Source organism: Nilaparvata lugens, chromosome 1, assembly GCF_014356525.2.
Source record: "Nilaparvata lugens isolate BPH chromosome 1, ASM1435652v1, whole genome shotgun sequence".
Classification (NCBI taxonomy): domain Eukaryota; kingdom Metazoa; phylum Arthropoda; class Insecta; order Hemiptera; family Delphacidae; genus Nilaparvata; species Nilaparvata lugens.
The window spans coordinates 80,283,994-80,302,516 of NC_052504.1; the positions used below are offsets into that span (position 1 = coordinate 80,283,994).

Below are 18,523 nucleotides of genomic sequence, written 5' to 3' on the forward strand. Positions count from 1 at the left end.
CAAGTCCACGTGCCTCAAAGCAATCAAATATCTTGGAAAGCAGGAAATCTACTGCATCAGTGGTGGATCTATTTTTCCTGAAACCAAACTGGGTGGTCGCAAACAGGCCTCACTGGTCACAATAAGCAAGGAGTTGCTCAGCAATAAGAATTTCAAAAATCTTCGATATAATAGGCAGGATGGAGATAGGCCTATAGTTAGTAGGATCATGCCTATCACCCTTCTTAAAGACAGGCACTTGACATGCTTGAACTGAACAGTAAAATTATTTATCTATTGATCTAAGTGTAAATAAAATGCATTCATCCAGGCCTATCTATCATCTATCTACAGGTTAACCTTAACAAGAGTGAACAAATTAGTAAATTTATGAAAATTCACTCTTGGAGTCTTCTTTGAACCTCCGCTTGTACGTCCGAATGCACAAAAGGTTACCATTTCTAACAAAACTTTTATTTTCTAATTAAAAATCAATTAAATGAACACATTAGCACAGATTTCAATGCTATGACTGCAGTGCAAGTGCAATGTTTTGGTCAAACCAAGATGGCCGAAAAGATGCTCAAGACAGAATGCGCGGAGACAGCCAAACATTGTTTTGCCAACTCCACGATCCTACTTGTCTTTACGTTTACATCGTGTATTGGATCACAGTGAATGGATCAACCTAATAAATAAAGAAAGGTTATGTTACGGTTTGTCTTGTTTGTTGTTTTTTGAGGAATAGTGTAGTTTCAATTATATTATTTTGATATTTTTTCCAACTGCAAATGGGTTTAAAAAAATATGTTTGTCTCTAATATTATTTATTCTGTACCTACAAGGTAAGATTCAATACTTTAAATACATTTTTCTAGTTACTAACTTAGGTGACTTGGGTCATTAAGTACTGTACTGGGCTAAATTTTACCGTGTGAGCGAACTCTGTATCTCAGCTATTTTAGAGCCCCAGTAGTTCATTCAAGGAAAGGTTATAGAGAGAAAACTTGGGAAGACAATTTTTGACCCCACAGTTCTGTTGAGGGTAAGGAGGTAAACATATCAAAAGTCCCCACCCCTACCACTACCTCCGTAATGTTTACGGAGGTAGTGTCCCTACCCCCTGTGATAAGGAGGTGGGGTGGTTTAAAAGTACCATTTTTTGGTTTATCGCATAAAACTAAAAAACTATGTAACTTAGGGACTTGACTGTCGTATAACAAATTAAAGCTTACATAATTTCCTACAATATTCATTCTACAACTTTTTTTATATCTCCTCTAGTTTTCGAGATATCCGCTCTTGAAGGTGTGACATTAAAAAAAACATGTTTGCCACCAATTTTTTCTTAATTCTGCTCTTATAACTTTTAAAAATCGATGGAAAAATCCATGTTTATTATGAGCTTATAGAGCATTAAATTCTCTTGAATTTGATGTATGATATCACACTTTTAAAATTACCCTATGCAGCAGCACAATTAACCTTTTGCAGCAGCTTTAGTGTTGAGTGTGAAATCTCCAATTTTGCAACAATAGACCAATTGACAACGGAATTTGGAGGGAATATTTTAAACAAATTTTTGACTTTGCAGCTTTGCTGGGACTAGTTACGAGGAGAACATATCAAAAGTCCCCATTCCTAACTCATGTGGTAAGGGGATTAGGTTGGTTTAAAAGTTGCATTTCTCAGCGTTTTGCATCCACACTCATTTCTTGAGAAAATTGCGTTCAACAGACATAACTAACCATTCAAAAATAAAGCTTAAAAAATTCTCTACACTTTTTGTTCAGTGGAATTTTGTGATATTCCCAACAAATATCGAGATATTCGCTCTTGGAGGTGTGTAATTGTTAAAATAACAGGTTTTTATCCAATGTTTTGCTCTTTCAGGGCTTTATTTAATTTTTACAATCATATTTTCTTTTAGAATAGAATTTCCATTCATTATAAAACTAGTTTATCAGTAAGTAATCGAAGTAAATGAAGTGGGCTAATAAATAATTTGTGTAGAAATATTTTTTTTGTAAGTAAAGGATGGTCATAAATTTCATTTTTTTGTAATTGTATTTTTTTTTTGAAAACATAATTTGTGCTGTACCATATGTTATACCTTAGGTATTATCATTACAATAATTTAGTAGGCTACATTCCACAGTAGAATTGTTAGCATTTCTTGTATTGCATTGTGTTGATTCTATTCAACTCCATTATTAAAATACGATGTACATTATAATCAGTATCATAAGTCTATTATTGATATTTTATTTATTGCTCAATTCAAATGCATGATGTGCCTGATTGGAACCAATATCTATATTTATTTTTTCTATATTGACTTTACTGCAGGATGCATGATGTGACCATTTGGAACAAAATTTTCATTTTGCGAAAAATGTCAAAATATTACTAGAAAAAATGTGTATTTAATTTTTCCAATTTTTTGAAGGTATTTGCAAATTGGAAAAAATATTTTTTAAGATTTAAAAAAATCATGCATTGTAGGGTATAATAATATAATAGTTAGCAGATTTCATGTTTCACTACAAGTATAGAAGTAATCAATATTATGCCATTACAAGTTATCATTTTTTTCATTAATTTTTATCATTAATATTTCATATAAATGTTCTAGCTAATTCAAATAGTAATATTCATAATACTTCATGCTTCAACGAAGTTGAAGTCATGCTATTGAATTAAAGAGTGACCGAACCTTTTTTGCTGTCTCTTTTTCAAACCAGTTATCGATGGTTTAGAAGTGAAACCTCATAAACCAGCAAAAATATTTTTGCTGGCTTACGAGGTTTTACTTTTGAGCCATTGATAAAGTGAAGCGAAATAAGAGTAAAAATAGAAGAAACATTTTTGCTGGCTTACGAGGTTTCACTTCTAAGCCATCGTTATGCTTTTCATGTACCATTGTGTTCTTCACAGTGTTACCAACCCCTGGTTCATCCTCAATCTCAATCTTATACAGCAGACGGTCTCGACTAGACACCTCGACAGTAACCATCCAACATTCAGTGGTTCGAGTTCAAAGATGTCACTATGACTGACCTAGAAAAAGAAGTGATAGGGGAGCTAATTGAAGAGCTGAAAGTTCACAGATGTTTGTGGGACAGCAAATGTGAGGCCTATGCTAATAGGGATTCGCGGAGGGTAGCTTTGGGTGTGCTTTTAAACATATTTAAAAAGATTCAGCCTGACGCTACCATTGACGCAATGAAAAAGAAGATAGAAAATCTGAAGTGCAGCTTTAGACGGGAGTTGAGAAAGGTAAGCTTATCATAACATAAACTTAAATAAATTATTGTAGAATTTTTACAATAATTGTAAAAATTCTACAATAATTTATTAACTTATTGATTTTATTTAATAACAGCTGGGTACCCGTCCTTCATATATCTTATTGTTATTGTAGTTATGAGATGAGTACATACATCTTATTATGACCATACCCAGTGTGGTGTTTAATACAAGTCTCCTGTCGGTGCCGGCACTTATCAGAGGGTTAACTCCTGTTTTGGGAAGTACCCTTGTCACACGAAATAGGGAAAAATGTCTAGAGTATACTAGATTATTTTCCTGACAATTGATCAAAGGATTACTGTATTTCCTCAAGATCAAGTAACTCGATGATGGGTTACTATTGACCTCTGAAATGAATATATTAGAAAATAAATAAGCTATAAGCAAGGTCGAACACAGGGTCACTAAGGAACAAATGTGATGACAAGTTGCATTTATTTAAATTTACTAAATCATATGAGAATATTGTTTGTTCAATAGTTAATAAATGAATTTGATAATGAAGGGTTAAGCCCATAAACAATATAATTTGAATTTTAAAGAGTTCCTTCAAGTTTATAAATTTATTAAGGATGAGCATGTAGTGTTTTCATCCAAGGGTTGCCCGACTCAAGTTTGGACAGTGTAACGTCAGAATTTTTACAAACAATATACCAGTTTGTCTAAGGAAAATTGAGTCGAAGAGATTTTGAAATAATAATAATATTATAAATCACTGACATTTGTATGGGCCCATAATGTACGCGCACTCACTCATGAAGATTTGTTCATTGCTTGGCTGGCATCTTTCGTCAGACTGCATGGCATCATATTAGGCTTCAATAATAAGCTATAAGCAAGGTCGAACACAGGGTCACTAAGGAACAACATGTGATGACAAGTTGCATTTATTTAAATTTACTAAATCATATAAGAATATTGTTTGTATTAGCTATAATTGTATAGCTAATACAAACAATATTGGCTCGCGATTTTAATAATTAATAACTCCTTTTTAACTAAGACTTGGTAATCAAATTAAATTCTAACGTTACGGGAACTCTACATTAATTTAATTTAGCACTCTTACATAAATTTAACAATGAAACATTTAAAATAACAAATAGGAGTTACAAACGACTCTCAGTTAATCTCTCTTTTCTTCCTTCTTCTCAGAAATTCAGAAGCTAGGTTTGGGGAAGAAAAGGTCACATGACCAGTTAATGACCAATCACTGGTCAGAAAAAAACAATCTACCAATAGGATGGCTATACTAAAGAAATGTGCTCAGGTGTGCCATATAGAATGAATAAATAATTTTACAAATAAAAACGAGAAAACAAGCAAAACAAATATAGGGGAACAATGAGCAGATTTTTCAGCAGATCAGAGTGTACAATAAACAATATAATAAAATTGAAAATCGAAGCAAGCAGTCAACAATCAGAAGCAGACACGCCGGTTATCAGCTGACTGATAAGGTAGTCGGCTTAGTTTGCATTGAGAAACTAACCCTTATTGTAAACAAACATTCGACATTATGCCGTTTCAGGTTAATTGAAAACCATTTACAACTGTTTGTGAATCTGAATCTTAATAAATGAATATATAATAGATTTTGTTGTTATTTCAACAGCCAATAAAGGTGGGTAGTTGTAATTTTTAGCTTATTATTATAGAATAAGACTACATACATGACTACATGACTACAGAACATGACTACATATTATGGTTGTGAATGAAAGTCCTACATAATTTCGCTCCTGGGTTTTGGAAGATTTTGTGTTATAAATAGTCACGGATAAGTACAAATTTTGTGTTAATTTCATTATTAATTGTTTCTTGATCACGTTTTATCATTTTGTTTTAGATTTTAATTCTTAATTCTATTTTAATAAGCCAAACACCGTTTAGAGGTTATTTTGAAGTTAGGTTTTCGAGATTTAAAAATAAACATAGATAGTTTACTTGACTAAAATTATAACCAAATTAAAATCCTATAATTTATAAATCAATTATTATTATTGCAAGTAATATAATTTCTTAGATAGGAAGATGAGCTCAAGTAGAACAGCAAAAGGTTAGTAGTAGAAATGTACACATAGCGGGAGTACTTACGCGTTCCCAAAACCAAAATTCAAAAAAGGCCAAAACCAAAAACCCCAGTTCTTCAAACTACTTTAGCCGAAAAAGTTGCTCAACTACAAAGTAGCCACACTAATTTAAGAAACCAATTAGAAGTAACTCTAAAAACGTCTGAGGAAGAAAGGTTAGGGATGGTAGAAGAAATTAAATCTTTGGAACTGATTATAAAATTACAAGATGAAGACCATAAAAAAGAAATACTAAATCTAAAAAATCAATGTAGTCTAATGTCGGAGGAAATAAAGAAACTAAAATCTAAATTTGATAATACTAAATGTATGATAGAACCTCCGTCCAAATGCAAAAAAAATAGAATCTAACCTAAATGATGGGAAATGCTCTGAAAATGGTCGAAATAAAACGTACAGTGAGGTTTTGAAGACAGCAACCAAAAATATAGCTGAGGGAAATAAAGATAGGAAAGGGAGAGTTCTGCTACTGACGTCCAGTCATGGACGTGATTGCAGTGATCTCCTTGATAAAAGATTAAAAAATAAATTTGATGTCCAATGTTTTTTCAAGCCAAGTGCATCAATTGATGCAGTTGTAGAGTCAGCTAGGGAACAAACTAAAGACTTTGATGAAAATGACTATCTAATTGTACTGGGTGGCTCAAATAATATAAATGAACCTAACTTGAATCATCTTCCTCAAGTAACAGAAAAAATCAAGGAAATTGTGCCACTCAGCAAAAAAACAAACTTAATAATAAGTACTATTCCTAATAGGTTTGATAGGCCAGAATTAAATGAAGCAATCAATTCGACAAACAAATCAATACATAATACAATCAACAGCCTAAAAAATAAGAATTCTAAACAACTGGGGATTTGTTTTCTAAATGAAAGGCTGAAAAGACATAACTTCACTAATCATGGGTTGCATCTAAATCGATCTGGCAAAGTAATCTTTTGTAATAGATTGGCAGAGCTGATTGAAAGCCATTTGCAATCCTCTGGTTTAAAAACAGTAAAAAAAAAAAAAAATAACGATTTTTTAGTAAATTGGCTCAAAACAGGGAAAGGGAAATAGCTACAGATGCTAGAGATAGAGTAGCACAAGATGGTAAGGTTTTTAGTATTTATCATCAAAATATTCAGTATCTTCGCAACAAAATTGACAGATTAGAAGTATTTCTTAAACAGGAGGATCCTGACATTGTTATTTTCACAGAGCATGGCTTAAAAATAAAGGAAATAAATCAAGTTAGGATTCCAGGCTATTCACTGAGATCAGAATTTTGTAGAATAGCTCATAGAAGTGGTGGTGTATGTATATTCACTAGCAATGCTAAACATACCCAAACTTATGAACTGGATTTTGTTAAGAGATTTTCTGTTGAGATGGATTTAGAGGTGACGGGACTAAGGTTAAAAATTGATGATCGATTTGAGGTAGCAGTGTTAGGTATCTATAGGTCACCAAATGGAGACTGGCAAAAATTTTGTGAGCTGCTCCATACACTTTTGGAAATTACAACCGCTCGTTTCACAAATGTTATAGTAGTAGGAGATTTCAATACCGATTTTGCCAGGCAGGATAAAATGACAGAGGATATTAGAGATATTATTAATATGAATAATTAGGAAATTAAGGTCCACAAATATACAAGAGTAACTCGAACTCCACAGACAATTATTGATAATATCCTCACAAATATAGAAGGTTGTAATGTCAGGTTAGGTAGCTCAGATCTATCAGATCATAACTATCAAATTTTAGATGTTAAGTTGCAGGGCCAGAATCCAAGCAGAAAAAAAACTTTTGTGAAAGAAATTCAGCAATATGAGCTAGGAAATATAAATTGTTTGAAGCAGGAACTGCTTCAAGAAAATTGGAGTAGTGTTTATAACAGTTGTAACCTAAATTACAAATATAAGCAATTCATTGATACTCTAAGATTTCACATTAGTGTATGCTGTCCGATAAAAAAAAGTCAAAGTAAAAAGTAAATTAAACAAAGTAGATGAATGGATAACTGAAGATATTCTTACTCAAAGAAATATTGTTAGGGAAGCTTATGAGGAATTTAAATTAGTGAGGGATGTTCCGAGTGAAGTCAAATACAAATGTCTAAAGAAAAACTATGCAAAAGAAGTGAGGAAAGCTAAGTGTAAGAAAACAGCTGAAATATTAACAACTAGTACCAATTTTAACTCTGCTGTTTGGGAGGTAATTAATAGAAATAGGAGAGCAGCTCAAAAAGATACAGTTACTAATGTCCCTAGGATAATCGATGAACATGGAAATTATATGGATGATAGTATAGACATTTGTAACTTTTTCAATAATATTATCAACAGGTTGCATATAATCTCCAAAAGTCACTGAACACTAATACTTATAATACAACTACATTAAATGCTGAGCCAATTGAAAAGGTATTTAAATTTAATCCATTATCAAGAGATGAGTTGTCAAGAATAATAAAAAATTTGAATAACAAAAAAACAGTAGGATTGGATGGGGTCTCAAGCAAAATTTTAAAAGAATGTGAAAATGAATTACTGGACCCTTTATTGCATCTCCTTAATACTTCACTAGAGCAGGGTATTTTCCCTGATGATCTGAAACAAGGAAAAATTTTGCCAATTTTCAAGAGCGGTGATTCTGAAAGAGTTGAAAATTATAGACCCATTAGTATTCTAAATGTAATAAGTAAAATTTTTGATAGAGTAGTTTTAAATAGGTTATTGATGCACCTGGAAGAAATTAATTTCATATGTGATGAACAGCATGGGTTCCAGAAAGGGAAATCTACTAAGACTGCAATAGTATCCCTTGTTGAAAGACTAATAGATATAATAGATTCAGGTGAGAAGGCAGCCGCAATATTTCTTGATTTATCCAAAGCTTTTGATTGTGTGAACCATAGAATATTATTGGAAATACTAAAAACTGTAGGTGTGAATGGTATAGAACTAAAATGGTTTGAATCATATCTCATAGGTAGAAACCAGTGTGTTGAGCTTACCAAGGTGGATGGGAATGAAATAGTAAAAATTAAATCTCAAAAACTGGAGGTCCAGGCTGGAGTACCTCAAGGCTCAATTCTGGGTCCCTTACTGTTTCTGTTGTATGTGAACCAATTACCAAAAGAGTTAAAAGATCACAGAGCTCTGTTGTTTGCTGATGACACATCGCTTATCTTTAACAATTATTTATTAGATAGTCTAGAAATAAATGCTTTTACTGGAGTACAGTCAATTGTCCAATTCTTGAAGCAAAGGCAATTAACAATAAATAGTAAGAAATGTCAATTCCTACAATTCAAAAGTAAATATAATTCAGTAGAGGATAGAGAAATAAATGTGTTTGTAGAGGAAAATGAATTAGACCAAGAAGAGAAAGTAGCATTCTTGGGAATTTTATTGGACAGGAAATTAACATGGCATCCTTACATTGAGAGGATATGTAATAAGATATCATCTGGGGTATTTGTCCTGCGGCAGCTTGCTAGGCTGAATGATAAAAAACTACTGTTAACTGCTTACCATGGACTTATACTATCTCATATTAGGTATGCTATTTTAGTATGGGGTAATTCATCTCAACAAAATATGGACAGAGTGTTTAAGATTCAAAAGAAGGCACTCAGATGTATAGAGAAAGTGAATAGGTTAGACTCTTGTAGGCCTTTATTTAAAAAGCTTGGTCTATTAACTGTGCCATCTTTGTATGTATATGAAGTTGTAATGCATGTGAAAACGAGTGGTGTGATCCAGAATTCAGATGTTCATGAGTATAATACGCGAAACAGAGCAGATTATCATATAATGGGTCACAATAGTAGGTTATTTGAACAAAAACCAGATTATATTGGTAGGAAATTTTATAACAAGCTACCTCAAATCTTGAAAAGTAATGATGATTTGAAGATTTTCAAAAAACAAATGAAAAAATATTTAGTTGATAGAGCTTTTTATAGTGTACAAGAATTCCTTTCAAACCTAAACTAGGTTGAACTACTTGGTGTTAGAATTATTATGTAATAACATGACTTGTCTTATACTCCATGACTGGAGTCTTTAGGATGTAATCTTTAAAAAAAAAAAAGAAAGTTGCTTATCAAAGCTGTTTGACAAATCTCACCGTGACACCAGTCAGCAAATGAATGTATATAATACGTTAAATTTATCTTTGAGCCAATGTATTATGTATCATATACTTATGCCCGGTTTCTCAGTCGTTCAATAAATATTTATCAATTCAATAGCACTATTGAATCAATAAGCCTATTGACTTCACTTGTTCTAGAATGGTATTTGACATGTTATAGAAACGCAATTCACATGCTTATTGATCCATACATTTACATCAATAATATGTAGTTGAAATGTATAAACTAAAGCCAATTTTACATATTTACTTTGTAAATCTTGTACTCGTTATTTTCTACCAATATAGTTATTATTTCCATCATCTCATTCATTGTGTATAGGTAATGACTTGCAGTACGGTTTGTATAAAAAAATCCTTTACACTGATTCTCCTCCCTTTTCTAATGTAATGAAATGAAATAATGAACTTTATTCCTTTGAAAACAATAATACAAAGAATTACTTGAATATTAGAAATTAAAGTTGACATCATCCAGTATTGGTGGTCAACTTGAAAATGAAGATAATTATTACAAATTGGATTACAATTTCGCTTTGAGTCCAGCAGTCTTATAATAAAAGTCTTACACTCCATAAGGCCTGAATACGTACAAAAAGCATAATATAAAAGAATCTATATATCATATATTATCTTCAAAAATTTAACAAAACTTACATGTAATTAAATGTAATGTGTTGCAATCTCAATAGATGAATGAATTTGGAATATTGTAATTTTCAACCAAAAATATTTTAATTTTGGATAATTTGAATTTCTTTTTATTCCCCTTCAACTTCGACTGGCTGACAAAATCTCAAGTTGGTTTAATTAATTTTAATAGAGCAAATAATTATTTAAAAAACATATATATTATTTACAATACCTGATGGGGATCCCAAATAAATTATTTTGCACATGATTAGTATTTTAATAAGGATATAATTATTACAAAGCGGAAGATATATTTTCCCTACATGTAAGACAATAATAAATTTGAACATTCATTGCAGGTAAAAGCCAGTGAAACAACTGGAGCTAGTAGCTGCCAAGTATATACTCCAAAGCTATGGTTCTATGATCTCCTTTTATTTTTGGAAGAGAAGGAGATGACCAGAGAAGGAGTAGATACTCTAGAAGAAGACTCGCAAATGGATGTTGTGGTAAGCAATTAGCAAAATCACGTTATTGCGCTCTCAACATATCCTCTTGAAATGTAAGGGTGCGTACACAAAGAAAGCTGGTTGCCGGCGCCGGAAAACCAGCCGCTGTAAGCGCGTCCCGGCTTGAGAAGAACTTAACATGGTTTCAAGTGTGCCCGTACACAGTAAACGCCGGTGCCGGCTCAACAAGCGCAACAAGCGCGAGCTGCCGGCGTCAACCGGCAAACAAGTATGAAGAGAACATTCTTGTAGCCGGTTTCCAGCAACTGGCTCAGTCTGCGAGTGGTCTCTGTACTGTGCGTACAGTTAGTCTCCAGTACTGTGTACTGTGCAGTAGTTTTAAAGATGGTTGATACAGATGATTAACATTTAGTTATGCGAAACTCATATTCATGACCGTAAATAAATTCTATATTGAATTGTCTTTGGAAAAATACGATTCACAATTTCAGGTTTTCTAAACCCGAAAATCCCGGGATCGACGCTTGAAAATCCCGGGATCGTTAGGTATATGGACCGGGATCCAGGGATTCGGGATCCCGGGATTGACATCCCTAGAAGACTTCAGAAATCAAAAGTGAACAAGTTATCCACCTTATAAATATGGATAACTCTTACCTCAAAAATATGACAAGACGCTCTTCTGGTTCTATTGGTTGTTTATGCCAGTTTGACCACTTTTTAATCAAACGTCCTTCAATGTTTCTTAATATGTAATCGAAAGTCGCTAGCTCCATTCTCATGTATGTGTAGAACCGTTGTGGGTCACCTTTTAGTTGCGGAAACAAGTGATGGTATTCACCAAGTTTCTTCCTATGTCTATTAATAACATGAACACCGAATTTCCTCCTTTGCAATAATTTTAAATGAACACTCTCCGCCAAAAACACATCATCACTAGACGAAGATATCTTTGACACTGCTCAAAGTGAACTGACTTGTCGCGCTTGTTACCAGCTTTCTTTATGTACGGCTTCAAGCTTCTACCGCGCTTATAAGCTCGAGGAGCAAGCTGCTGGTTTTCCGGCGCCGGCAACCAGCTTTCTTTGTGTACGCACCCTAAGGGCTCCTTCATTGTTGTAGTAGTCAAGAAAACATTTCGAATGTCCTTCCCTTGTTTAGAAACATTTTTCACACTGGATTGCTGCATTGGTGCCAATGACCGCACCTCATGCCAATCCCCTTGTCTTTTTTTTTCAAGTAAGTTACAATACATTCTGGTTCATACAAGAATCTACAATAAATTACAGTACAACAGCCAATTATGCAGCAAATTTCACATATTATGAAAACTTATTAATTACAATGAAGATTGAATGCAACATTAGAATATTGATAATATAGTATTGTAATATAACTACATAAATCAGCGGTGTTTCAACAATGAATAAATGATAATTTCAATGAATAAATATACACCCCACTATATATTATATGTGTTGGGGTATAAGTAATTAGTTGCTTATTGCGTGTAATAATTACTATTTACAAACTTCATTCACTGATATGGGATTAAAGTTTTTTATAATAAAATTAGTAAAAATGTATAATACAAACAAACAAAATTATGGAATTAGTAAATAAATATTAATGTTCTATTAAGGATAACAATAAGAAAGGTTATTTTTAGAAAAATGAAAACAGTAAAGAGTGGAATGAAGAATAAATAGTTTCATATTTACAGTCTAACTAAATTTTCACAATTTTCCACTCCAATATCAACCAACCAGGAAAATAAACTTTTCTTGAACCTGTGTCTATTGAATTCTTCCCTAATGTAACTTGGTATTGAATTATAAATTTTGGTCCCAAATATGTGTAGTTTCTTTGCCCAAATGTAGTGTTCATCCTTGGTACTATTGAATACGTGTTTCTCTGCCTTGTTTGATGGTTATGATCTGCCAGTCTTATGTGTTCGTTGTTTCTCCTCATTCGCGTGATGATAGCCTGGATGTAGAGTTGTCTTACACTCAGTACTTTACTGTCCTTGAAAAGAATGTTCGTGGGGAATTGATTCTCCTTGAAGCCTATTATTTTTAGTATTCGTTTTTGAAGTTTATAGAGAGGTTCAACATGTGTAAAATTCGTAGCTCCCCAGATAATTATGACGTATCTTAAAATTGATTGCACTAAAGAAAAATAAACAGTTTTTAATGTCTCATAGTTGAGGATTTTACGGAGTTGATAGAATTTGTAGAGACGCTTCCTGATCCGTGTAATTGATAGATTAATGTGCTTGTCTTAACTGCATAGTAATAACTTCTTCATTGTCAACAGATATAGGGGTTATGAACATTGCATTTTTCTGAGATAAGTAGTTGTGTAGGACACAACAAGCATGAACAACTATTTCAACATTTTCCACGTTGATTGCAATGGCTTGTTGGAAAACGCGAAACCTAGATGCTTATATGCCAAAAAAAAAATGCATTTTCAACAACACTTCTATCTCGTGATAGTCTGTAGTTGAAAATGAGTTGCTCACAGTGGCGTATCCAGGGGGGGGATATGGGTATGTATCCCCCTCGAAATGGAACCTGAATTTTTTTGCCTAATTACTAGATAGCAGGGGATAGAGAAACTACAGATACCTAGCACTTCAAAGTTAGATCACTTTTCACCATATATTATTATGAAGAAATCCAATATAGGTTATATTGTTCTAGTTGATTATAGTTTATTCAGTTTCATGCATATCCTTGAACAAAGCTGCAGCAGCTTCTTCTAGAGAGTACCCTCGGAAGTTTCACAGTTATGATGAACGGGCGTAGTTTCTACCATGAACAGAGGGGACACATCCTCCTAATATTTGGAAAAAATAGTTTTATCCCCCCCCCAAAACAATGTAAGTTTGAAAAAACTCAAGCAAAAATCATGAAATTTAAAAAAAAAATGTTAATCAAGTTAAACTAAGCCTATAAAGTTGGTTGAGATAGCCTAGTACTTTATTCATCAATTCATTTATTCGTGGATACAATATCACAAATCATATAAAATAATATGATTGGGTAGGAACAACAGGCTTGGCCCAAAACTATTCCATTCCCACATTTTGATAATGTTACATGTCAATAAAAATAGGTTATGTTTCTACTGTAAATAGTTCAAGCTCAATTTTGGTCCAAAAATAAATATGAGATGCAAATTTTAAATTTAGAAGAATTAAAACACCAAACGAAAGTAAAATATTATACTTAATTATCACTGCACATTGAATTGATTAAGTTATTTTATAAAATTTTGAAGCCATAAATACACACAAATTCTCACTTATTATGACGGAACTGGAGCCACAATTTAAGAATTCTAGCTTGCTATCTAATAATGAGTAGGCCTTCTGCAAAATCACAATTTTTTAACAATTTAATGACTAATAAAATTCTACTCCATTCAATTTTATTTAATCAAAAACACATAGGCCTATGACATTTTCAAGGGAAAATCGAAATAATAAGTGGGCTACTGATCACCAAAAAAACTTGAATGGAATGTTTGTTTTCAAGTGGAAATTGCGTGAAATCACACCAAATTGAAGGTATATTTTCAAAATTTTCCGGGGGAGGACCACCGGACCCCCCTTTCGTGGGAGGTATTCCATAACCTCCACACCCCCCTGTGACTCCCTCAAAGTTTAGGTGCTTTCTACTCCAGAACATCGAATGCCAAGAGCAATTTATAAGGCCAGGATGGAAGGCAGAAGACGACAGGGGAGACCACGCAACCGATGAAGTGGAGGATGATCTCCGAAAGATGGGGTTAAGAGCATGGAGACGAAAGGCATGTGACCGTGATGTGTGGAGGGCTCTTGTGCAAGAGGCTAAAGCTCACATCGAGCTGTAAAGCCAGAAGAAGAAGAATATTTTTCAATGGATAAGGCTTCATTATGTAAGGGCTGAGACTAAACCCACTGTCTCCAAGAAAAACATATGGGATGCACTTGGTAAAGCTGTTGACGCTGGTAATTTCAATTCATCATTTATAAGTTTCTGGTAAAAACTAGGGTTTTGGAGAACTGTAGAATCACACACACTCCCATTGGCGCCTAAATTCACGTACTTAAACTGATAGTTTGTATCAACGATAGCAAATAACACTATGCTAAAAAACTTCTTGTAATTCAAGTACTGTGATCCACTTGCTGTTGGTTTCAGTATAGCTATATGTACTTTCCGTCCATCGCTCCATCAGCATTATTGAAGTTCCACTTGGTTTCAAATTGATGTGCAACAGTTTTCCATTCATCCTCAAGCTAGGTTTACACTATGTAGCAGAGCTACATGTAGCTCAGCTATATAGCTCTGCTACAAGTTCAAAAAGTGACACTGGAAATCTGCTATATAGCCCGGTTATATAGCAGTTTTAAGCCTATTTTCTCAGCTATATAGCAGAAAATGAGCTATCCAAAGTTTTCGTTAAACAGTAGCTCTGCTACATATAGCTAAAATCCTCTTTGACACATGCTCTCTGCTACATGTCAATTTTTTTATAGCAGAGCTAGATGTAGCTGCTCTGTCCTTGAAGAAAGGCTGCCGCAGCTGTGTACTGCTGTTTGTAGCTGTTTAGTGCCTGCTGGGTTTACACCAGATATACTGTACTCATTTGTTGTCAGAGTGCTAGTAGGTTACTGTACATTACGAGCATTTCTTTTTTATTTATATACTATTGTGCAATAATGGAGAGTGAATTCGACTAGAATAGAGACAAAATTATCCAATCTTCTTTCTCTTGTCTGTGCTATTGGATAATTTTGTCTCTATCCAGTCAAATTCACTCTCCATCATTGCACAATAATATATAAATAAAAAATAATTGCTCGCAATGCGCAATAACCCACTAGCACTCTGACAACAAATGAGTACAGTATATCTGGTGTAAACCCAGCAGGCACTAAACAGCTGCGGCAGCCTTCCTTCAAGGACAGAGCAGCTACATCTAGCTCTGCTATAAACAAAAATTGACATGTAGCTACATATAGCTCTGCTACATAAAATTAGCGTTAAATCTACTTATAGCAGAGCTACATCTAGCTGACAGAGCTATATATAGCTCAAATTTTATATAGCTCTTCAGCGACATACTGTAGTGTAAACGTAGCTAAGTGTTTGGAATCTGAAAATAAAGTATACTATATCAATAAATTATTATTGTTTATTTTCAGGAAGCAGTTGGCGGCGGCTGTTGTCAAGGAAGTTGTGAAGTGGAGGTGCAGGAATGGAGCGACCAACAGCAGCACGCAGCTCCTTCTTCCACTGCAAGTCCACCTGGGACTCCCATTCCACGAAAAAGAAAAATTAGTACATTGGACAAAAAAAAGGAAGCCATGTTTGACTCTGTGCAAAATTTACTATCTTTGAGCAAGTCTGAGTGGGTGTTGATAGGTAAATCGCTTGGTTTGCAACTCAGCCAACTGAATAATGACCAGCAAACCATTGCTCAAAAATTAATATCAGATATTATTTTCTATGGAAAGCGCCAGAGACTGACTGACATGTCATTTATTAATCTAGCCTCAACTTCTTCAACCTGAGGAGGCGCGGCTTGGTGATAAAAATTGTTGATCTTATGGAGATTTCCTTATCACACCGTTCCACGCCATGCCCGATTTAGTGTGAGTAAGTTCTTCCATTCAAACCAATAAGCAAGAAGCACCTGGATGCAAAATTCCGCATCGCGCCTCCTCAGGTGTGTATCCAGCTAAAGTTTGTCATGAGATGCATTAACTATTTGACGGTACGAAGTTCGCCGAGCCAGCTAGTGATGAATAATTCACAGAGAGTTGTTATTGACTATACTTCTTAATTTATAAAAACAATAATATAAATCTTGTTTCGAAACTAGTACTATAGAAAACATGCAAGACCGCACTTCACAACCGCACTAGTTTCGAAACTAGTACTATAAAAACTAGTCGTTGAAATATTTTAGTTTTTAATAATAAAGAGTTAACCTACTACAATATTTTTATATTGTTTTTATCAATTTGTAAAAAAATAGCCTATGAAGTGTAAAGTGTAAAGTGTTTTTCTTAATTTATATTTCTGATTTTTAGGATATTAAATTCTTTGTATATTTCTTCTTAGATTCTTTGATACTACATTAAACGCTTAAAAATATATTGTCTCTTTTACTTCTTATCGTTCTTTCAATATATTATGTTTAGAAATGTTTTTATTCATTCTTATCATCATATTTCTCATATTTCTCTTCTCGTAAGAATGTAAGACACTTAGGTTACCCACCCACACGCATCATCTGAAATTGAAAAAAATCTGTTTAGGCACTTTGTATCTTTGTAAATATTTTTAAACACTTAATTTTTGTGATGAAATGAGACTTCATCTCATCACAAAAAGTAAGTGTTTTTTGAATATTTACAAAGATACGCAGTGTCTAAACTAAGTTATGAAATAGGGTTTTCTCATGGAAAACAACATCAATTCGAAAAAAATGATAAGGATGAATAGTTTACAGAGAGTTATTGACTATACTTCTTAATTTATATTTCTGATTTTTAGGATATTAGATTCTTCATTAGATTTCTCAATTACAAACATCCCAACACCCAGTAGATATGTCTTAGGTTACAATAGAATTTTCTCCATGAAATTAGGTTTTTCAATGACATCAAACTGGTTTCAGTATATAATAAATTGTACACAAACAAGCGCTGTCGAAGTAATAAATAATACTCACATAGGTGTACTTCTTTGTGACATTTAAAAATATTTATGACCTTCCCCTTATCTGCATTATTTTTATATTTCACTTAAATAGAGATAGTATAGATTTATATAGATATAATATAGATAGATTTGATTTTGGAATTCGTTTTTTTACCTTTAATCTTATTTGTAACTTGGATCATGAAGAATATGTAGCCCAATCTAATTCCGACCTATATTTTATTTTAATTCTTGTCTCTTCTAACAAATTGCAAAAGTGATCAGAAGAGTACCGGTACCGTATAGTCCACATACTGGACACGTTGTACTATTAGCTATTGTCCAATTCCCAATTATCTGTATTCAAATTCCATGCTGAAATTCATGTATTCATTATCAATTACATTACGATGCAAAAATTGAGCACGTTCTTAATTGTGGATAAATGTGTGCCTGTGTAAAGAATAATGTGGATAGATGTTGACTGTGTAAAAAATAAGCTCACATTTTAATAGTGACACATCTCAAGAAATATTAAAATACTTCTTAGCTTTCTTGAATATTCCTCAGGGTCATCCTAGTAAGTTGAAACAATTGCCACAATAGTAATATTAGAGCTAACTTATATAATATCCAAAGTAGATTATTCTTAATAAAATATGGAATGTCAATTTCATTATAGATGATTAGATTGAAAACATCTTGATTCACAATCATGTACAGACATAGGCGTAAATTGGGGGTGGCCCCCCCAATTTAATTGTTTTGTTTAAATGAACAATTTCGAATGAAATCCTGTTATACGCTATTAGGCTACACTACTGTCAGCTAGTTAATTATTAATTAAAGGTGAAAAGGTAGGTTAGGAGGTTAGGTTTTTTATTTTAAATGGCAAAAATATGCTGGAAGTGACTGAATGCCAGAGTCTCTACAATTTTATTGAGCGGTCATACAAACGTCATGCTGTGTTTCAGAGAATCCGTAAGAGTTCACAGACTTTTGTGTGGGGTACCTTGACACTTAAATCATTAAGTGATACAAGATGGTAGGTTCCTGTAGAATTGAAGCAGTGCGCTCTGTAATCGACAACTTTGTCACAACAATTAAAACTCTGACTGAAATAGCTTCAGTCGATGTAGATCCTGCTGTAGGAGGTGAAGCCAATGCTCTCCTCAAGAGGATAGG

General features: G+C 33.4%; 1 protein-coding gene across 1 annotated transcript; it reads left to right on the plus strand.

Moving 5' to 3' along the window:
• The first annotated feature begins 606 nt into the window (after positions 1 to 606).
• On the plus strand, positions 607 to 16,789 carry LOC111049359. Its single transcript, XM_022335406.2, has 4 exons — positions 607 to 824; positions 2,917 to 3,258; positions 10,527 to 10,676; positions 15,835 to 16,789. Exons 2-4 carry the CDS (start codon positions 3,031 to 3,033, stop codon positions 16,201 to 16,203), a joined length of 747 nt encoding a protein of 248 aa, XP_022191098.2. The 5' UTR covers positions 607 to 824; positions 2,917 to 3,030; the 3' UTR covers positions 16,204 to 16,789.
• Positions 16,790 to 18,523: the final 1,734 nt, after the last annotated feature.

Bases quoted from the DNA above. Each gene is read 5' to 3' on its own strand.
- LOC111049359 (XM_022335406.2), top strand. From the start codon at position 3,031: ATGACTGACCTAGAAAAAGAAGTGATAGGGGAGCTAATTGAAGAGCTG. The intron at 3,259-10,526 runs GTAAGCTTATCA...CATTCATTGCAG, and splicing joins TTAGACGGGAGTTGAGAAAG to GTAAAAGCCAGTGAAACAAC. The intron at 10,677-15,834 runs GTAAGCAATTAG...GTTTATTTTCAG, and splicing joins ACTCGCAAATGGATGTTGTG to GAAGCAGTTGGCGGCGGCTG.